General features: G+C 38.1%; 1 protein-coding gene across 4 annotated transcripts in view; it reads left to right on the top strand.

Moving 5' to 3' along the window:
- exoc1 (exocyst complex component 1) overlaps nucleotides 1-20,205 on the top strand; it is a 59,015-nt gene that overhangs the window by 18,151 nt on the left and 20,659 nt on the right. For all 4 annotated transcript variants that reach the window (XM_052010003.1, XM_052010005.1, XM_052010004.1 and 1 more), the window contains 6 exons: nucleotides 3,530-3,717; nucleotides 5,123-5,350; nucleotides 10,271-10,403; nucleotides 11,163-11,272; nucleotides 15,516-15,665; nucleotides 18,484-18,589. In XM_052010003.1, the coding sequence (XP_051865963.1) occupies nucleotides 3,530-3,717; nucleotides 5,123-5,350; nucleotides 10,271-10,403; nucleotides 11,163-11,272; nucleotides 15,516-15,665; nucleotides 18,484-18,589 (915 nt within the window). The remainder of the gene's footprint in view (nucleotides 1-3,529; nucleotides 3,718-5,122; nucleotides 5,351-10,270; nucleotides 10,404-11,162; nucleotides 11,273-15,515; nucleotides 15,666-18,483; nucleotides 18,590-20,205) is intronic.

Below are 20,205 nucleotides of genomic sequence, written 5' to 3'. Positions count from 1 at the left end.
TAGAGGATTTTTGTTTTGAGGTTGTTTAGTATGTGGCCCATTGCCTCATGCCTCAGTAAGCAAGTTGGAGACTTGGAGTTCAATCTCTGAAAATGTGCAGAATTGTAGGTAATGGGAGCAGAGTTAGCCCATTTGACCCTTTGAGCCTACTCTGCTGTTCAATATGATCATGGCTGAGCATCCAAAGTTCAGTAATGTGTTCTAGCTTTCTCACCATATCTCTTCATCTCTCTATTCCCAAGAACAATGTCTCACTCCTCCTTGAAACTATTTAATGATTTGGCTTCAACTGCCCTCCTGAGGTATTGATTTCCACAGGTTCACTGCTCTCTGGAAGACGAAAGTTCAGCTCATCTCAGTCTTATTTGGGTTATCCTTAGACTGTGATCCCAGGTCCTGGACTCCCTGCCACCTAATCTAATCTAAGTCTTGTTAGAATTTTGTAGATTTCTATGAGATCACCTCTCATTCTTCTAAACTAGTGAATATAAGCATAATTGACCCAATCTCACTCCATGTATCAGTCTGATGAACCTTTGCAGCACTTCCTCCATGGCAAGAATATCCTTCCTCAAATAAAGAGACCAAAACTGCACATAATGCTCAAGATATAGTCTCACCATGGCCCTGCACAATCGCAGCAAGACATCCTTGCTCCTACAGAAGCAATGTCTGTGTACTGCAACTCAGTTACTGAGATTACGGTGACCTTGACAGTGGAGTGGAGGCGATGTAGTTTGAGCAGTTTCCCACCAAAGCTGTAGATTAATTCCACTCCAGTGAGAAGCTTGCATAATATGAGATGCAGTACTGGGCTAATGACGAAGCCTTATTTGACACCGGTCCTCACTGAGATTGGCTGAATCATGGACTCATTGGTTAGGATCATAGCTTGCATATCATCATGAACCAAGTGTAAAACAGACACATTTCTGTGGGGAGACAACTGTGAGGAGTGTGCTCTGCAGACTTTCCCAACTGATGGAGTCAAAGGCTTTAATGAGATTGAAAGGCCATGCATAATGTTTGATGCTGCTCTTTGCATTTTCTCTTGGAGTCATCACATGGTGAAGGGCATGTCTACTGTACCTCTGGAATTCTTCATACTTAGATTGACAAATGTGAGCCAGGTTACATATTGATAAAACAGTGGGAATCTTGTTCACTTCTGACGAAACATTTTAAAGTAAGATGCAGTTTTTAATTCAAGGTAAGCATCTATCATTTTGACAGGTGTACATTCTTGATGTGCATGATTACCTTATGTTTCTTGTGACATGTATTTATCCTATAATTAATAACGACTGTTTGCTTATTGGACCTGCTTTCAGCGAACCCTTATCTTGAACATAAAATTCACATTCCCTCTGGAACAACTGATCATATGGGATGTGCAAAAAATAATCCTCTGTTTTTGTAAATCACAAAATTGTAATATTAAACTATTCTTCCTCTCTGAAATCAGCACCACATGCAGAAATTATTTTCAAGACCCAAATTCCTACTTTAATAATCTATAATTGCATTGGGTCATCTTTCAGGCAAACTTCCTTTATTTCTATAGAGGAGAAGGAAAGTTCAAGGATATGGTACATTTTACTCCTAATGTATCAGAATGGCTTTTTACACTTTGTATTTTGGAACAACTTTTCAGCAAAATCTAAACCACTCATTTTAGGGATTCTTATCCTTTGCTGTGCTCTGAATATAGTGGCAGAACATCTGCCTAGATCTGCCAGCAGGTAGGCAGATAACTTGATTAATTCAATGAACTTAGAGCTAAACTTCTACTGGAAGACTGTGCCTGAGACCGCATTGGAGGAAACTACACAGTCCAGGGGCAGCAACCAGTTGCCTTGGGGCAGTGCAAGATCTGCCTCATCAACTTTCCTCATCGCAATTAGTAAATTGGAGAGATAATCCTTTTTAAATACTCTTAAGCCAGGTTAAAGATTTTAACTAAACATTTTCAAAAACATATTCAAAAGAGAATTCATCCACTCTAGCTCTTTCATCAATTGATTTTAAAAATGATAGTTTCATTAAGAATTGTAAATTCTGTACTTTTTTTAAAAATGAAGATATTTAAAGAATGATCTTTCTGCTTTTGAGCAAAAGCTGTTTGTACTTGTGTGAGTTTCTCCTAAGCTAAATGCACAGAAATCCACAACAAAGCCTGTTGTCAGATTATCCATCTCATTTCTTCATTGTATAGTACCTGTTAGAATTCGGTCATTTATTTGAACTCATAAGTACTTTGTGATCACATGTTATGAACTTACTTTCATTTCTAGCAGTGGGCTTTAATGAAATAGGCAAGACATCTTGCCAGTGAAAACTGATTAATCTAAAGTACACATTTTCTTACCATATAATGTGCATACATGATTAATATAGCAATATGGAAATCTATTTAAGCATAGATCAATTAGCAGTTAACAATTTATGGAATAAGTATCAGTTTTGAATTTGAACCCTGCTGCATATACCTTGCTTTGTTCACAAAAGAATTTCCATGCATCTAATAGCAATTACCCGGAATGCACTGACAGCAAGCTGGCTGGAGGTTCAGGAGGGAACTACCAGCCAAATGCAGCATTCACAAAGGCACATTTGGACTTCCACACCTGCACATTGCAGTGTGGAGTTTGATGCATGCATCTATTTGAGTGTAGGGCTATTCCATAATTTGCTGAGCCGAGGAACTAGACGTGCTGCATTCATACTGCATGCTGAAAATGTCATTTATATTTAACTCTGAAGCTGAGGTTATAATTCACAGGTTCTGGTGACCTTTGGGAAGTTTGTTTAGTAATTTAGTGATTTTATTTTTTAGTTTAGTAATCATCTTAAAAAAAAGTTTAGTAATCATCCTGGATCTATGAATCCTGACTATGATTGTCAGCAGGATATTCACATTGTGGGTAATTTTGCAGTTGGGCCTAAGCCCCTACATATCTCTGTTGAATAGCAGGGGGCATGGGGGGAAACCTTGTTAACCTTCATTATAGTTAACCTAGGACCCAGATGTAGTTTTCCCTCCCCAGCTGCCAACCCATCTGATACTTGTTAACACAGTACTGACCAGAATTCCCACAGATGCACTTACTGCCCTGCATAACACAACAACACTGCATAAATTTGGCCATTGTGATAGTTACTTGATAAGCTAAATCAACAAGTGTGTAGGCAATGCAGGGATTACATTACACTTAAATATTTTAAGTCTGTAATAATAAAGAAAATCATCATTATAGGTCTGCCAGTCTGTATATTAAACATACAAAGTTACCATCTTGCTTAAAAATACAAGGAGAGCTTCCAGAAAATACACTAGTTTTTTGTGTAGATTACAGGTGAAAGGTCTTTCTTTTTAACCAGTACACTATTTCTTCACCTGTTTAATAATGGTTCTGTAGAATCTTTTAAATGTAACCATAAAATAGTGTTCATGCCTTAATTTTTTTTAAAATAATACCTTAGTGTTCTAAAGAGTAATCGAGTGCCATTTTACCAAATTTCTCCAAAGAGTCTGTTCCAAGTGGTGAAAATCAGAGTGTGGCTGGTGGGGATGAAGAATCTTTGGATGAATACCAGGAGTTGAACGCAAGAGAAGAACAAGATATTGAGATAATGATGGATGGTTGTGAATATGCCATCTCAAATGCTGAAGCATTTGCAGAAAAATTATCCAGAGAATTACAAGTGTTGGATGGGGTGAGTGTAGAATATATAAAGAACTGTCGACAAGATGGGACCATTTTATCTAATGAAAATAAGATTTATTTATTAGTCACACGTACATCAAAACACAGTGAAATGCATCTTTTTGTGTTACTGAGAATGTGCTGCGGGCAGCCTGCAAGTGTCGCCACTCTTCTGGTGCCAACATAGCATGCCCACAGCTCCTAATGTGTACGTCCTTTAAATGTGGGAGGAAACTGGAGCACCCGGAGGAAACCCATGCAGACACAGGGAGAACGTACAAACTCCTTACAGACAGTGGTGGAATTGAACCCGGGTCACTGGCACTGTAATGGAGTTACACTAACTGCTACAGTACTGAAAATGCCTTATTGAGTAATATTATTATATTTGTTGTCTGGTAAATTGTTAAATGTATGTTAATTTGTGGTTTGTTGGATAATATTAAAATCATGACTACCGGCTATGACAAGCAGGATGATTATTTGCAATAACTCGTTGGCTGCCTCTCTAAAACTTGCTCATCGTGCAGACTCTTGGGTGACCAGTTATAACATTTAAAATCAGCTCTTAAGGATATTAAAATGGCCATCTGGCCTTCGGCAATGGAACTTATCACAACTGGGTTCATAGCTGCATTCTGCCATCTGCCACTGGGAATGTCTGAGATGGAGAGGTATCCCTTTTGCACACTCTGTTCACCTGCCATCACTAAAATGTACTGGGTGATGCTGCAGAGGATTTGATTTACATAATCAGTGGTACTTGGGTAAACCCACTTAATTTTCCTACATATGGAGATATCAAAAGGATATCTCAACAGCATTGGAATGCTTTGTTTGATTTGGGGCATTTGGAAAGTATTGGAATTTCAAAGCAATGCAGTGACAGATTGAAAAAGTTCTGTTTCTCCTTTCTTCCAGAAACTTTAAATCTTGTGTGCTTTAAAAAATTATCAATGAAAGATTTAAATTAGCTTTGAAAGCAACAGTGTTCACTGTTTAACCTACTCCAGCAGAGAGATAAAAGGCCAATAATTTGAGACATTCTGCTGTATCATTTTTGTTATGTGCACATTTATAATTTCTCTTGAAAGTATTACTTCCTATAGAAAAAATTAGATCAGATCCAATGTAATTCTCTTAACACTTTAATTTATTGGATCTGACAGAGAGCCAACACAGAGCAATACCTAAATGTAATTATTAAACAGAGTTTGCCCCTTGTTTCCCTGAGCAAGTTAATAAAAGAGCTTGATTTAAGAGAAGAATAGCCCACAGAGTTTGAAGTTGAAACCTGTCAGTTAGGACAATCTAAGAAATGATTTTAAATGATCTCTGATAAATGGTTTAAAAAGACAAAAATGTTACATTGCCATAAAATACTTTGTCTAATATGGAAATCTGCTTCATTCCAGGCCAACATCCAATCCATTATGGCTTCCGAAAAGCAGGTGAATATCCTAATGCAGTTGCTGGATGAAGCTCTTAAAGAAGTGGATGAGATTGAGTATAAACTGAGCAGTTATGAAGAAATGCTACAAAGTGTAAAGGAGCAGATGGATCACATTTCTCAAAGCAATGACCTCATACAACTCAGTAATACTAATAATATGAAGCTCCTGGAAGAAATTGAATTTCTTGTGGTATGTGAAATGTTCTTCCTCCTCATCTCCTCTCACTCATATATAATGAGTTTTTGTTGATTGGCGAGTTGGCAGAATTCACTTGCCTCAACAATTTTGCGATAAAATTTGAAACAATGCATTAGTTGTTCTCTTACTTTGTTCAATGTTTTCATGTGCTCTGCAATAGTGTTTGAAGCTATTGTTAAGTGCAGTTAGCAACTTTGAGTGCTTCAGGAAATTGTAGCACGTGGACCTAGAATCATAGAGCAATACAGCACGAATACAGGCCCTTCGGCCCAACGAGTCCATGCCGACCATGGTGCTCACCCAGTTAGTCCCAATTTCCTACTTTCGGCTCATATCCCTCCAGGCCCCTCCCCTCCATGTACCTATCCAAGTACTTCTTAAATGATAGTATTGTAACTGCCTCAACCACGTCCTCTGGCAGCTCATTCCATATACTCACCACCCTCTGGGTGAAAAAGTTGCCTCTCAGGCCCCTTTTTAAATCTTTCCCCTCTCACCCTAAACTTAGTGTCGATAATGCCCTTGCGCATGGAAGCCATTGAGTGTGTAATCCTGATGTCTGTTCGCATACAGTGAACAATTGATAATCATTTTGTGCTATTCTAGTGCATGTTCATGCTTTATGAATAGGGTGGGCTTCAAAAGGCAGATCTTTTTGAGGCCTACACTCTCCCTAGTAGTCACTGTAACTGCCCCAGATGCTCATCCACCATCAGAGATGCATGGTGCCTGTCCCCATTATGGACCCACAATTTGCGGGTGAATGTGTTCCAAAACGACCACATTATTTGAAATGGTTGCGGACTACTACTTTTAGAGTTCCTGCCATGTGTAGCAAGGTTTGGCTTTCTCAGATAACATGCAGTTTTTGCACAATTACATGCAAAATATCCAGATATTGCAATTCTAGTGAGCATGATGCGATGCATAAGGCTATTTCTCCCTCAGCCTGGATCAAAACTCGTGCAGATCCCTCAAGAATTGTCACTTCAACACATTTTGCATACAAAATAATTTCTAGGACCATATACTCAACTATGTCATTGAACTAATTGCGGTCCTGATAGCATTAGAAACCAGGAGGTATTCGCACCACTTTGTAAAGCCATATATGTGCATTTGCCCTTTTTATATTTTTTAACCACTACATTCCTATAATCACATGTAAATCTATATGAACAAAAAAGGAAACCTATAATAAAAGTGGAGGATGTGGAAAAGGTTATCAATGAACAGTGATCTTCATGAGACAGGGAGGATCCCGATATCATAGTTGGAAGGAAAAGGTGATGTATAGGTTGGAATTAACAGAGGAATTTTTAACAGAATTACCTGGTTGAAAAAATATCCCAGAATATTTAAAGAAGTAAGAGAAGAAATTGTGGAGGCTCTGACCATTATTTTTCAAACCTTGCAGGTTACAGGATTGGTGCCAGAAGATTGGAGCACAGTTTAATGTTGTATCTTTATTTGGAAAGAGGAAAGGGAATAAACCAAGTAATTGCATGCCAGTTAGTTTAACCTTGGTAGGCAAATAATTGGGATTAATTCTGAGGGAAATTGTACACCTTCATTTCGAAAGGCATAGGTTAACCAAGGACAGCCATCTTTAATTTGTTAGGGGAAGATTGTGCTAGACTAACGACTGAATTTCTGGATGTAACAAGGAGGGTAGATGAAGGCAGTATATTTCCTGGAGGGACTGCATGGATTTTGTCAAAACTTTTGACAAAAATTCCCTATGACAGACTGGTTAAAAAAGTAAAAGCCCATGAAATCGAAGGGAGAGTGACAACTTGGATCCCAGACTTGGCTCAATGACAGGAAGCAAAGGGTGATAGTTGACAGCAACAACCAAACTGTTGGAGGAACTCGACAGGTCAACCAACATCTGTGGGGGGAAGGAATTGTCAACTTGGGGTCAAAAACCTGTATCAGGTGAATCTCCGGTACAGCCTCTCCAGTGCCGTCACACTCTTCCTACAGTGTGGTGACCAGAACTGCACCTATACTCCAGCTGTGGCCTAACTAATGTTTCATATAGATGTACTATAACTTCTTGACTCTTTTATTCTATGCCCCATTGGTGAAGGCAGGAATTCCAGTAAGCCTTCTTTACCACCTTGTCTTCCTGTGTTGGCTGCCTTGGAAAATTTTTGGATGTGCACACCGAGATCTCTCTGTTCCTTTACTTCCAAGTGTCGGACCACTCCATTTTAAGTCCTAGTGTTATTTGTCCTCCCAAAATGCCTCGCCTCACATTTCTTTTAGATTTAACTTGCATCTGACCAGCCTGCTAACTCATCAATATTGTTCTGAGCTGAAGGCTACCCTCCTTATACCACCAATTTTCATGTCATTAGTGAACTTACTAACCATACCTCCTGCATTCACGTTCAGATCTATAACAGCAAAGGTACCAAGTACAATCCCTGTGGTGCGCGCATTGGTCACTAGCTTCCAACTGCAAAAACAACACTAAATCATCACCGTCTTCTATCACCAGGCTAATTTTGAATTCAATTTGCCAAATTGTCCTGGACCCATGGGTTGTTGTCTTTTGGACCAGTCTCCTATGTAGTACCTTGTCAAAGTCCTTGCTGAAGTTCAAATAGACTGCCATCGATTGCATGAACTTCATTGACACACTTAGTTACCGTTTTGAAAAATTCAATCAAATTAGACAGACAGGTTCTTCCCTTAACAAAGCTATGCTAACTATCCTTGATTAATTGTTCCTTGTCCAAGTGCAAATTAATTCTGGCCCTCAGAATCTTTTCCAGTAACTTCGTTGCCACTGTTGTTAGGCTCACCAGCTTAAACTATTTGCTCTTCTAAAGGAACCACATTTGTTATACTCCAGACATCTAGCATTTCTTCTGTGGCCAAAAGAAGGTATTAAAATTTCTGTCAAAGCCCCAGCAATCTCCTCCCTTGGGTCTTGTGGCAGCCTGGAGTATGTCTCATTAGACCCTGGAGATTTAATCACCTTTTGAGACATCTAATACCTCCCTTTTAATGGTAATTTATTCTCGTTCCACCGCCCACTCCTTGAATTCTCCAACTACAATGCTCTTCTTTATAGTAAATGCAGTTGTCATATATTCATTTGAATCCCCACCTATATTTTGCAGCTCCATACACAGATTGCTACTTTGTTCCCAATGGGCCTTATAGAGATCAGAAGTTGTATTGAAAAAATGTTAGTAGGGGATAAGGATCGTTTTTTTTTTGTTTGTTTTAAAGTATTTTTAATATATCGTTACTACAGTATTACATATAGACCAAATCTAATCTCAAGCAAGCCTGCATCCACATTTACAATGGAAATTAGTGGACGTTGCTGAGGTTGCACTTTCACTGGTGCAAGCTAATAATTAAAACATGGCAAATGTCTCTGTAAAATGTGGACATAGGAATTTATTGAAAAGTGCATGCAGATATAATATAGTCATAGAGCAATACAGCACGAACACAGGCCCTTCGGCTATAACATACCAGTCCTCGGAGCCAATCCATGCTCTGAGTTCGTCCGCCTTACCTGTTGAGCTTCGTGCATTGAACTAGAAGCAGTTTAATTGAGTATTCCATTCCCTCCCTTTACTGTGCCCCTGGCTATCCTGATTACTGAACGTGCTCTTGCTGGCTACTGCTTTATCTCATGATTTGCTCCGGTTCGGAGTGCCGCCCCCGGCAACCTAGTTACCTAGTTTAAACCTTCCCGTGTAGCACTAACAAGTTTCCCAGCAAGGATATTGGTCCCTCTCTGGTTCAAGTGCAACCCATCCCTGTTGAACAGGTTGCCTCTACCCCAGAAGAGATCCCAATGGTCCAAGAACCTGAATCCCTGCCCCCTGCAGCAGCTCCTCAGCCACAAATTCATCTGGCCTATCTTTATCTTTCTGACCTCGCTAGCATGTGGCACCAGGAGTAGTCCAAAGATCACTAGCCTTGAGGTACTGCTTCACAACTTCTTACCCAACTCCCTATAATCATTCTGCAGGACCTCATCTCTTGTCTACCTATGTCATTTGTAGCAATATGTACAACAACCTCTGGCTGTTGGCCTTCCTGCTTGAGAATTTTCTGCAGTCTCTCAGACATCCATGACCCTGGCACTCAGGAGGCAACACACCATCCTGGCATCTCTTCTGCAGCCACAGAATCTCCTGTCTGTCCTCCTTACTATCGAGCCTCTTATCGCTATTGCCCTGTCTGACTGCACCCTTTCTCTCTGAGCCTCAGAGGCAGTCATAGCGCTAGGGACCTGACTACTGCTGTGAGCTCCTGAAAGAACATCCTCCTGTTCGTGAGGAGAATAGTGACAGGGGAACCCTGCACTATCCCCTTGCTTTTCCTGGTGGTCATCCATCTATCTGAAGCCTCTACCTTGGGTGTGACCACCTCAGTAAAAGTCTCATCCATGATGCTCTCAGCATCCCGGATGATCCTGAGTACATCCAAATCCAGTCCTTGACACAGTTTGTCAGGAGCTGCACCTGGTTGCACTTGCTTAATTATGTTCTTGCTTAATTACAAGCTTATTTTCTGTGGCATTGTATTCTGTCATCATTAGGTACACATTTGGAAAATATGTGGGGCTTTTGTAATATTTATAGATAGAAGTTCCAGCCTTGGGACCCTAAAGAATGAATAGTTCAGCCTGGACACTGTCCTTTGGGTATATACCCTCCTCACAATTTACTTTGCATTCATTTTGTATCATTAGTTAACTTGAATGCATTGCACTTGCTCTCTTTATCTAGGTTATTAATACAGATTGTAAAACCTGAAACATCAACAGTTAGTATCTGCAAATCAGCAACTGATCCACTTATGGATTCATGCATTTTATGTTTTTAGGAGATTGTATGCCATGGAATCTAGACTGTACTTGTGCTTATTTTGCAGAATTATTTGGACCTATCCAAAGGCCACATTAAAGCCCTTACCGATGGAGATCTTTCTTCTTCTAAAGGTATTGAAGCATGCACCAATGCTGCCGAGGCCCTTCTACAGTGTATGAATGTGGCCCTTCGACCAGGTATTGTACCTACACTTTTATGATGGATTTACTTAATTTTTCTATATGAGTGATCAAGAGCTGTGAGTGGCAAAAGAACCAAAAGTGGTGTTAGGGAAAAAATATTATACACAGTGAATGGTTGGTGAGAGTAGAGGAGGCAGTTTCAGTTGTAGTGGTTAAAGTAAAACTGGATAATATCTGAAGGGAAAAAATTTGTATGACTGGGGAGTTAGGATGAGCTGATTGCTCTTGTATAAAGCTGGCATGGACTCAACCTGCTGAATGGCCCTCTTCCATGCTGCAACCACTTTGTGATTCTGTGAATACTTTTTGGCAATGCTCAATGCACCTTGTATTTGAGTAATTATTAACTGACCACTTATGCATTTAGCTATTTTTGCTTGACATGTCTGGCTTGTCAATAGAGTTCAATGCCCTAATACAAGTCCACACAACATTTGTATTGATTTAGATTGGGACATAACTCTGAAAGCAGCTTGTTTTAAGCGTTAATGTGACTAAATTAAGGAGACCAAGGTTGCATTAAACAAATTACAGTATACAACATGTGTAAGGTGTTAGTCCTGTGATTTGGGAGGAGGGGAACATTCAAAACCTGCTTTGAATTGCTAATTGAAAGCAGTTTTTGAATGTTCCCCTCAATTGCTAATGTCACTTCCTTTGCTTTTGTGAAATAAGGGTAAAATTGTTTTAATTTTACACATTTTGCAATTTTTCTTTAACTATTTACCTTGATTTTCGGATAATTTATTCCAGGACATGAGGAGCTTCATGCAGTGAGACAGCAGCAACAGCAGTTCAGGGATCTGCGCGAACAGTTTGCTAGGAGACTGACCAACCATCTTAATAATGTCTTTGTTCAGCAGGTATGCCAAGTACTGATTGCTTTCCTATAATGTGTTTCTCGAGAAAGAAATATTCCATTTTATCTTATTGCTGTATAAATGTTCATAATTTGTCTTTATTGATCATATTTAAATCATTGAAAGCATTCTTTCATTTATAAATGATTTGTCTTCAGATCCAAGATTAGATCATGGAATCATAGAATAGTTGCAGCACAGAAGGAGACCAGATAAATTCATCAAATTGTCATGATTTAATACTGAGATAAACAATGTAGATATTTGGCTGAAAATCCAAAGTTCAATTCAGTCAAGAATTTTCAGCAGTCATCCTGAAGAAGTGGCTTGTGGCCAGTAATGGCTCAAGACCAATCCTGGAAGTGGAAGCCAAGATGCACCTAATCTCAAAAAGAGCAGGAAGTCATGTCAAAGATAAGGGGGAAGACTGCATTATTCTTGTATGGCAGATTAGTTGTAACAATTGATGTTTACCTAAAATGGCAAGGGGTTTTATCTAATGTTTTGCATACCCTAGGATTTTCATCAAATGATTTTATCTTTTCATCTCTTTTTACTCATTTTGGTCTGTATTTATGTACTTAATAAAAAAAGAATATTTAGGGTTGCTTCAATGGTAGTGTGTTGCAAATATGTACTACTGGTTTTAGACTGATTACATAAGTTTGTGTCCATATTTTCTTCATCTCGAGGACATAGCAAAGAAGGTAGCAACCATTTTGTGACAGAATTGAAATATCGGTTACTGGAAAACACAAGGTGAATATTTGCAGTTGAATATTCCAAGGATTTTTGCATAGTTTCATTTTGTAAAAATAACATGCCCGAACTGTACGCAGAATTATACTTTCTCTAATCCAGGTTAAATGTATATTACACTATTTTCAATATTTTCTTTGAGCTTGTGTGCTAATAATCAGAAATCATCAGTACAAAATTCCAAGATTTGTCCTGTATGCATCCACCAAATTCATGGGATGTTCCATTGGCAGGCACAGAACTAGAGGCTTACTTAGTGAATTATGAGAGTTGGATAGCTGTCATTAGGACTCCCAGGTTGTGACTTTTACTGGGGCTCTCTGAAGAGTATCCAAACAAAGGTGTCACTCTTTCCTGCTAATATGAGAGTTATTGTACTTAGCATCAACATCCTTTGAAGTCAAGCTGCTCCCCACCCCACCCCACCCCCACCCCACCCCCACCATGACTGGAAAATTAAATGGTCTAGAAGAAGTAACCCAAATGCTGAAGAGAATTGTTAATGTGTGTATACCTTTGCATATTGGAGGTATAAACACACGCATATGTTCAGTTGATTTGGATTGTCTTAAAAATAACACTTCTAGATTCTTGTCACTTAGTAAACCACGTATATCTATCTGGCTGTGGTGGCTGGTGCTCTGAACAGAAGTTAGAAGAAACTGGGGTCATTGATAATTTTGCAGCTTTGTAACTAATTTGTAGATGTTGGTTTTTTTACACAGGCTCTTGTATATTTGCCATTGTCAGTATCCCGGTACTAGTAAATTTCTACATTGATTCTCCTTCTCCTCTATCACTCTTTTGTTTCATTTTTATTTTGTTTTTAATCAGTTTACTCAGACTCTCACCCTGTACTATCGCAGAGCCTCCTACCACTCAGTTTCTGTGAGTACCCTGAGCATGAGATACTTTTTCAGCTCTTACTGCTCGTTGGGCTTTTAAATCTTTGAGTACTAAATGCAATTTTCTACATGTGTTTTCAACGAGTTTTTTTTAACTGCAATATCATAAAGTATTCCATATTTTGAACAACAAACCTTCTCCCTTTCAGTAAATAAAGAAAAAAAAGTTGTAATGGCACTGCATTTGTCAGAATGTTAAATTTTAAGTTATTTGCAAGGCTTAGCAATAGCTGATACCTGCTTGGTATCTACCAGCACTGCTTCCTAATCTTAGCACTTGTGATCTTCCATCATAAACCCAGATTTCACTATACGTACCATTTATAAACTTTGAATTTAAATAATTGTCCTTGTGTTTGTTTTAATATTTTGCATGAGATAGTGATGTTGTTTATGACAAACGGAATGTTTTTTAAAACTCATCCTGATGGAGTTTCACAGCTGCAAATCTGGGAAGTTTTAAGTTAAAAGTGTTGCCTGAATACAGTTTGAGGCTGGTTCATATGTTGCAGTTCCTCCCACACAGCTTCAGACTAACCAGTTTTAATGTTCAGAAACCACTTGCGTACAGATTCCTTTTCTTAATAATAAATTACCAATTTGATATGGATCAGTAGGACACTTGTATTATTTGTGATCTTAATTTGTGCAATTCTAAAAGATAGCTGTAGCTTTGGCTGGCCTGCACATGTTAATTAGTAAAACTGTTTAAAAATCAATTTGCCTCCCATTTTGTTAAAATTTCCTCTAAAATATTTTAAAATATTTGTTTGAAATTGTGCTTTTGTAAGAATGGATGTAACCATTTTTTACAATTCTACATCCTTTGGCTGGCTAGCTGTTCGGAATCGTAGTTTCAATGGAAATTTCCTTACCGTTTTCTCTAATGGGAATAAGAGTTTACATGTCTAGACCTCGGAAACAGAATCCTTCAGGAAGAGTGCTTTATGTCATTTTGAAGACAGGAGCATTAGCTGGCTTCAGAGTTGTATCAATGAAGTAGACTGCCTTCTCTATAGATATTTTGAGGACAACTACCATTTTAAATTGGGGAAGGAACTACTTTGTTTCCAATTAACATTCAAAATAATTGGGAAGGAAATGCTTGCCCAAGCTGATAGAATACAGGCAGTATTCACAAAAGAAATAGTTCACCCATAATAGTTTGAAGGAGCATCTAGCAGAATAGATGGCTCGGATGGTGACTGGACATTCAAACCTTTAAGAGAAGTTACAATGACACTTAATTGTTACACTGGGTCAGCTGTGTAGCACAGGAGGGTTTGGTACCACTGGTGCAGGAAAAGCTGAGAGGCACTTGTTGATTAGTTTAAATATCACTACTAATGCATGATGATACCATTCAATTGTGACTTTTTTTAAAAATATATCAATTGGTGGTAGTAATTCTGATTATATTATCAGACATTTGCTCAGGGTGTCCAAAGTGCTTTGTAGTGTATTTGTTATTGTTGTAGAGATACATTCAGTGAGGGCTGACAAAATAAATGACTAGTTCATTTATTTTTTTCTGGTGATTGAGGGAGGAACACTGAGGACACTGGGAGACCTGTCTAGTCCACTTTGAATCAACATTGTGGCACCTGTCCTGTGCACTGGAAAAAGGAGATTAGGACTTCAACATCTGAAAAACAGCACCTTCAAATTGCAGGACTCTCACTACAGGATTAAGGTGACAGATTTAGGATATTTATTTCAGCTCTGGAAGTGCACAAACCTTCAGTATATTGGCTCTGGACAAGAGTGCTACTACAGAATAAAGCAGATGCCATATGGATTCACTGCTGTGATAGATAAAGCAAGACTTTGCCAATTGGGTGGCACAGTGGTGCAGCTATTTGAGCTGCTACATCACAGCTTCAGCAGCCCAGGTTCAATTCTGACCTCTGGTGCTCTCTGTTAGCACATTCACCCTGTAACTCTGTGGGTTTTCTCTGGGTGCTCTGGTTTTCTACTAAATAACAACAAAGACCTGTGGATGGACCTGGAAAAGATGTCGTTGAGGTAATAGAGAGTCTGGGCAGAAAGGCCCACTCAGCAAAATCCAGGCCCTTGTACTTAATCAAGAATAAAAACTAACAGGGCCTTACCTTCACATTAGTAATCCACTGTAAACTCATTGTAAGGTATCTGTTTCAAATAATATGTCTTCATAGAGAATTGACTTGCCAAAAATAACCTTGGATTTAATTATCAGCTGTTTTTTAACAAAATCTTGCCCATTTTAATTTGCTTAACGGTGTGATTTATGTAATTTATTTTTCATTGAGTATTTTCAGCTGGTTCCACTTTCTGTTGACAGTGAAATGCTTTTTTTCCTCTGTAGATTTATGAATTGAAAACCTAGAGCATAGCTCTTGTAATAGTCGTATCAGTGCACAGAAAGTTTTTATTAGTTATTTCCTTTATAATCTTCATAGTTCTGATGATTTCGGATATTGTGGTGTGGTAGAAAAGAACCAGTTTCATTTCTAGCTTTTGCCCTTAGATTTTCTCTAACTTATTTAGGATTTTCAGACCTTAACACAATAGTTGCTGACCTGTGATATTTTTGTTTTTAGGGGCATGATCAAAGTTCATCCTTGGCTCAGCACTCAGTTGAGCTGACTCTCCCCAAACACCTCCCATTCCATCGAGATCTACTTAGATATGCCAAACTAATGGAATGGTTGAAGAATACTGATCGTGAGAAGTATGAAGGTTTGAATAAGGTATGACTTCATATCAACCACTGCAATCAGTTTTGATTGTTAGAATGTTACTTTCAATAATTTGGCAGTGGATTTCTTTTGCTTCATGTCTTAGATATATTTGATATATTTGATTAAATGAGAGAAGCAGTCTAAATGATGCCAGCATTGATATTATCTTTCAGCTAGGAGATGTGTTTCAACTATTGGACTTTTGTTTTTGCTAGTCAGCAGTGAGCTAACTCGTACCTTTGAGTTCTGAATTACTACATGAAGAAAGTTGGTTCATGAGCTTGCATGGCAGGATTGGGGGAGAAAAATCTCATGTTCTCCCTGAAGTCTCAGATTGGGAGGGCCTTCAATGGCCTTGGACGTATGAGGGGTGGGTACCATCTAGCAGCCTTGCCGGGAAGGGTGTGGCAGTGGCAATCTCCCACTTGTACCACTTTCCCCTCACGCTGCAATCACCAAAAAGACATTGTGACAGGCAGCTAAAGAACTGCTGACTTGGATTAACAAGTAATTGGGATGTTGTTAATTTAAGATTAAGATGATTCAGTATAAAGTTTAAAAGCATAACTCGAGGGCTGAGGTCAGCCACTGAGCACTTTGAACTAATGATAGCAATTATGTTGTTGTGTTAATGACTAACTTACATGTACAGGTGATGCATCATGCAGGTTTGCAACGGAAGTAACATGAATGTTGTCGGAAAGGAAGAGAAGACTAAGTAATGGGAGCTCACTACTATGATCAGTTTTCTACCATATTTTATTCCCTTTAGCACGCTGAATACAGATTGTCTTTCAAAGTTCAACCTTTAGGTTCTTAAACAGAAAGTAAATATAATTTACTTTCTCAATGTATGAGTTTCCACAGTTTAAAATGGATTAGAATGAGGGACATGAATTGTATAACTAATTAGAAAAAATATTGCATTAGCAGAGATATCCCAAATGAAGCTCATTGTGATTTAGCTCGGCTCTAAATTTCATAAAAGGGGATCTGTACACTAGTGGACAAACTATGTAAGATTGTGTCAGTTATAATTTATTGGCACATGAATGTGCAGAGAATGGAGTGATATGGACACTATGTAGGCAGAAGGGATTAGTTTAGTTAGGCATCTAATTACTAGTTTAATTAGTTCAGCACAACATTGTGGGCCTTAGGGCTTGTTCCTGTGCTGTACTCTTCTGTGTTTTACTTTCCAAATTCAGTTTAATTTAACTGAAGGTTGACAACTATAACAAGGTTATAGGTACAAGAGATTTATTAAGTAAGTTGCATTCAGTACAAAGAAGCAGTTCTTAATAAAAATTGATAATCACCATCTGTTACTTGGAAGCTTTTCCTGTAAGTGATTGTGGCTTCCTCCTGTTGTATTCTGTTGACTACAAATCCTCTTCCTCCTTGATTGTACTTTCTCTCTGACACCTTTTTTCTATGCTCTTACATGGTAACTACTGGTCTCCTAAGTTATCCCTTCCATCGATGCTACATCTTAATGTTTTATTTAGTATTGGCTCTGTATCTTAAGCTTAGCTACTTTTCATGTGGGATTTTCAGTCATTCACCTATATTATTCATTGTTCTTGCTTTAGTAATAAATGCCTTTTAATTCTCTCATTATTCTGACTCCTACTTCAGGTATTGGAAATTATTACTAGCATGTACGTTCCTTGCAGACTTACTTAATATCCTATTTTCAGCACATCTCTCTGACCTTCACATCAAAGTCGTAAATCTCTTCCTGCATTAGTTATTCTCCGCGGTTAGCTTCTTTTTTGACTTAATTGAACATCATGCTCAGCCTCTTCATCTTACTCCATGCTAATACTGAGTACCTACATAATGTCATTGTTTTATAGTCCTGAATACATGTTGTAGTTATCTTAATCTTTTGGAATGTTACTGCTTGACAGTAATTATTAAGGCACTAAGATATATTAGAAACATGTCAATTTAAGCTAATATGTGCAAGATATCACACTGCTAGCTCAACAATCATTCATTTTATTCTGGACCCTAGACTAGCAGAAATAATCAACGTATAAAATGGACACTTCTGCACTTTGGAATTGCCCGAGAGGTGATTGATGCCACCTGACAGATCTTTGCAGACTTCTGATAGATACGGCTAGGAGGAGAGAAGATGAGATTAAATTACTTGGCAGTCCTCCTTCCCTTTTAATCTAGAAGTCCATCATCTTGATTTCAGTTATTTTGTAATCACATGTTTGTTCTTTAAGGTAACAGCCAATATTCACCCACATTTACAGATAATTCATTTCTAAATCCAACACTGGGAATAACAGTGAGATGGGCATGCATGGAAGGTAAACCACGTCTTTTTTGCAGGTGAAGTATTTGACAGTGGAAGATTAATATTGAGTCAGCCTTACAAGGCAGAGTTCAGGTTCTGATAAGTCTGCCAGACTGCTCTGCAGAATTCCAAGGTACAGAGGACTACCAACCAATTGATTTGGTATTGTAAGTTTGGAGTAGGAGTCTTGAGACTGAGAGTCGGAATTCTTTGCATGCAGTTCAGCTAATATTGGAAGTCACAGTTCCAACAGTAAATTGCACTTCAGCTCCCTAGACATGGTTAAATGGAGTTTGTCACTGCAAGGTGGCAATGTATATCTTACATAAACCAAACAGAAAACTTGCATTTTTATTCTGTAGGCTAGTTCTTGACTATAATTGCTTGACTCCAATTGTTTTCAGCAGTTGAAAACTGTGTGCCTTCATATATTTGCTTTACCTTGTATTTAAGTTTACACATTACTCAGAAGAACAGAGTGTGAAAATCTTCCCTGTTTTTATTTCTTTGCAGAACTATGTAGACTATATTTCCAGGCTGTATGAAAGGGAAATTAAGGAATTCTTTGAGGTTGCAAAGGTCAAGATGACTGGAACGTCAAAAGAAGGAAAAAAGTTTGGTAGGTCTACTCTTCCATTTGGAAGGAATGGTCTCAAGAAGTGAAATCCTTTGTCAGTAGAAACAAACCTTGCCTCCAAGACTTACAAAATGAAGAGATTTGCAGGAAGGCTTATGTTTCTTCAGTGACACTGGTGTTATTCCTCTTGTTGCATGTTGTGATTTAATTGTTTAATCATGCCCAGGGAAGTTTGCATAATTTCTTGATTACTTTTCATCAGTTTCTACAATATCTGTTTTAATTGACTGGAAAAACTAACATTATGGATAAAAGCAAGCTGAATAATTGGGTAATGTTGTGAATGTAGCCAGATGGAGAAATAGAATAACAGTAGGTTTTCAGGCAAAATTTTAAGTGGGTCATCTTTAATTAGATGTTGCAAGAATGTCATCTCATTTATTTTCTAGTCAGATTAGATTAATATGATGTCATGTTTTATTAGAATGAGTGATTCATCTATTTTGTGTGTGAAGCCAAATCGGTATAAGTTGATCCACTAAACTTTCACACCATTTTTGTCAATTTTAATGTTTACTTCAAATAATTTCAGATTTTTGCAGCTCCATTTGTGAAACGGCTTCATTCATTGTAATGAGAAATTTCTCATTACAATTATATTCCTCTGTAGACTATGAAAATGCTTGAGTCACTTCTTGTACCAGTGTAATTCTGCCACTATTTCAATGATTTCTATTGGTTCATTGTCATGGTTAAATGTTTTGTCTTTCCTATATTTGTGCACTTTGCTTATTTTTGGTTAAAACTTGTAAAGATTTATTGAGAAGAAATTATAAACAAAATATTTAGCCAAATTCAGCAACCTTAAAGTAAACCAGATTGAATTTGCTGGAAAGTTCTTGGCCTTACAAACTCTTTTTTATTCTTGCCAAGCGAAATGCCTTTCTGGTTTAAGTGGTTGAAGAAAATCGATATTAGAACATTTGTAATTAAGTAGTATTAAGAATGTTTTAGCTATTTCGATTTAAATGAGAGTTCTTTCCAACGTAATTGGATGCTGACCAGACAATTATTAGCCTGTGTTTAAGTCCAGTTTTGCTAGGCTAGTTTGAAACTGCTCCCTATGGCCTGCTCACTTTTCATAGCATTGTGCCTTCTTCTGCTTTAAGTTTGAGCAGATAAACATACAATGCATCCCGTTCTCTAAGAACAACAAACATTCTCCTAGCTCTACTTATCACCCTCATGATAATTTTAAATTGATAATCCTCCTAGTTGGCACAAACTTTGTCTAAAATTCTGTCCAAATTCACTTTGTCAAAAGCCTGCAGTTTTTAATATCTTAAGAAATCATCACAGATTTGGTTTAGGCACCCCAAGACTGCCCTTCTAACTCATTTCTTATCCCCAGCATCAGCCTAGTGATCAACACTGGAGTTCCCTTTAACAGTGAGTGGAAGAGGTAAACCATTGGGCTTGTATGGAAATGTGTCTGAGGCTGAACAGCAGGAAGGAATTTTGCGAGTTTACCTCAATGGAACATAAAGCTGTCAGGTCACTCAATATTTCCAGGTGGTCAAAAAAAAAAGGAAAATGAGTATTGAGTTGTAATTCTAACAAGACTAAGTTGATTTGAAGTGAAGTTGCTTCATGACACC

Source organism: Pristis pectinata, chromosome 2 (assembly GCF_009764475.1).
Source record: "Pristis pectinata isolate sPriPec2 chromosome 2, sPriPec2.1.pri, whole genome shotgun sequence".
Classification (NCBI taxonomy): domain Eukaryota; kingdom Metazoa; phylum Chordata; class Chondrichthyes; order Rhinopristiformes; family Pristidae; genus Pristis; species Pristis pectinata.
The sequence above is the reverse complement of the archived record's forward strand: the minus strand, read 5'-3'. Positions and strand labels throughout refer to the sequence as shown.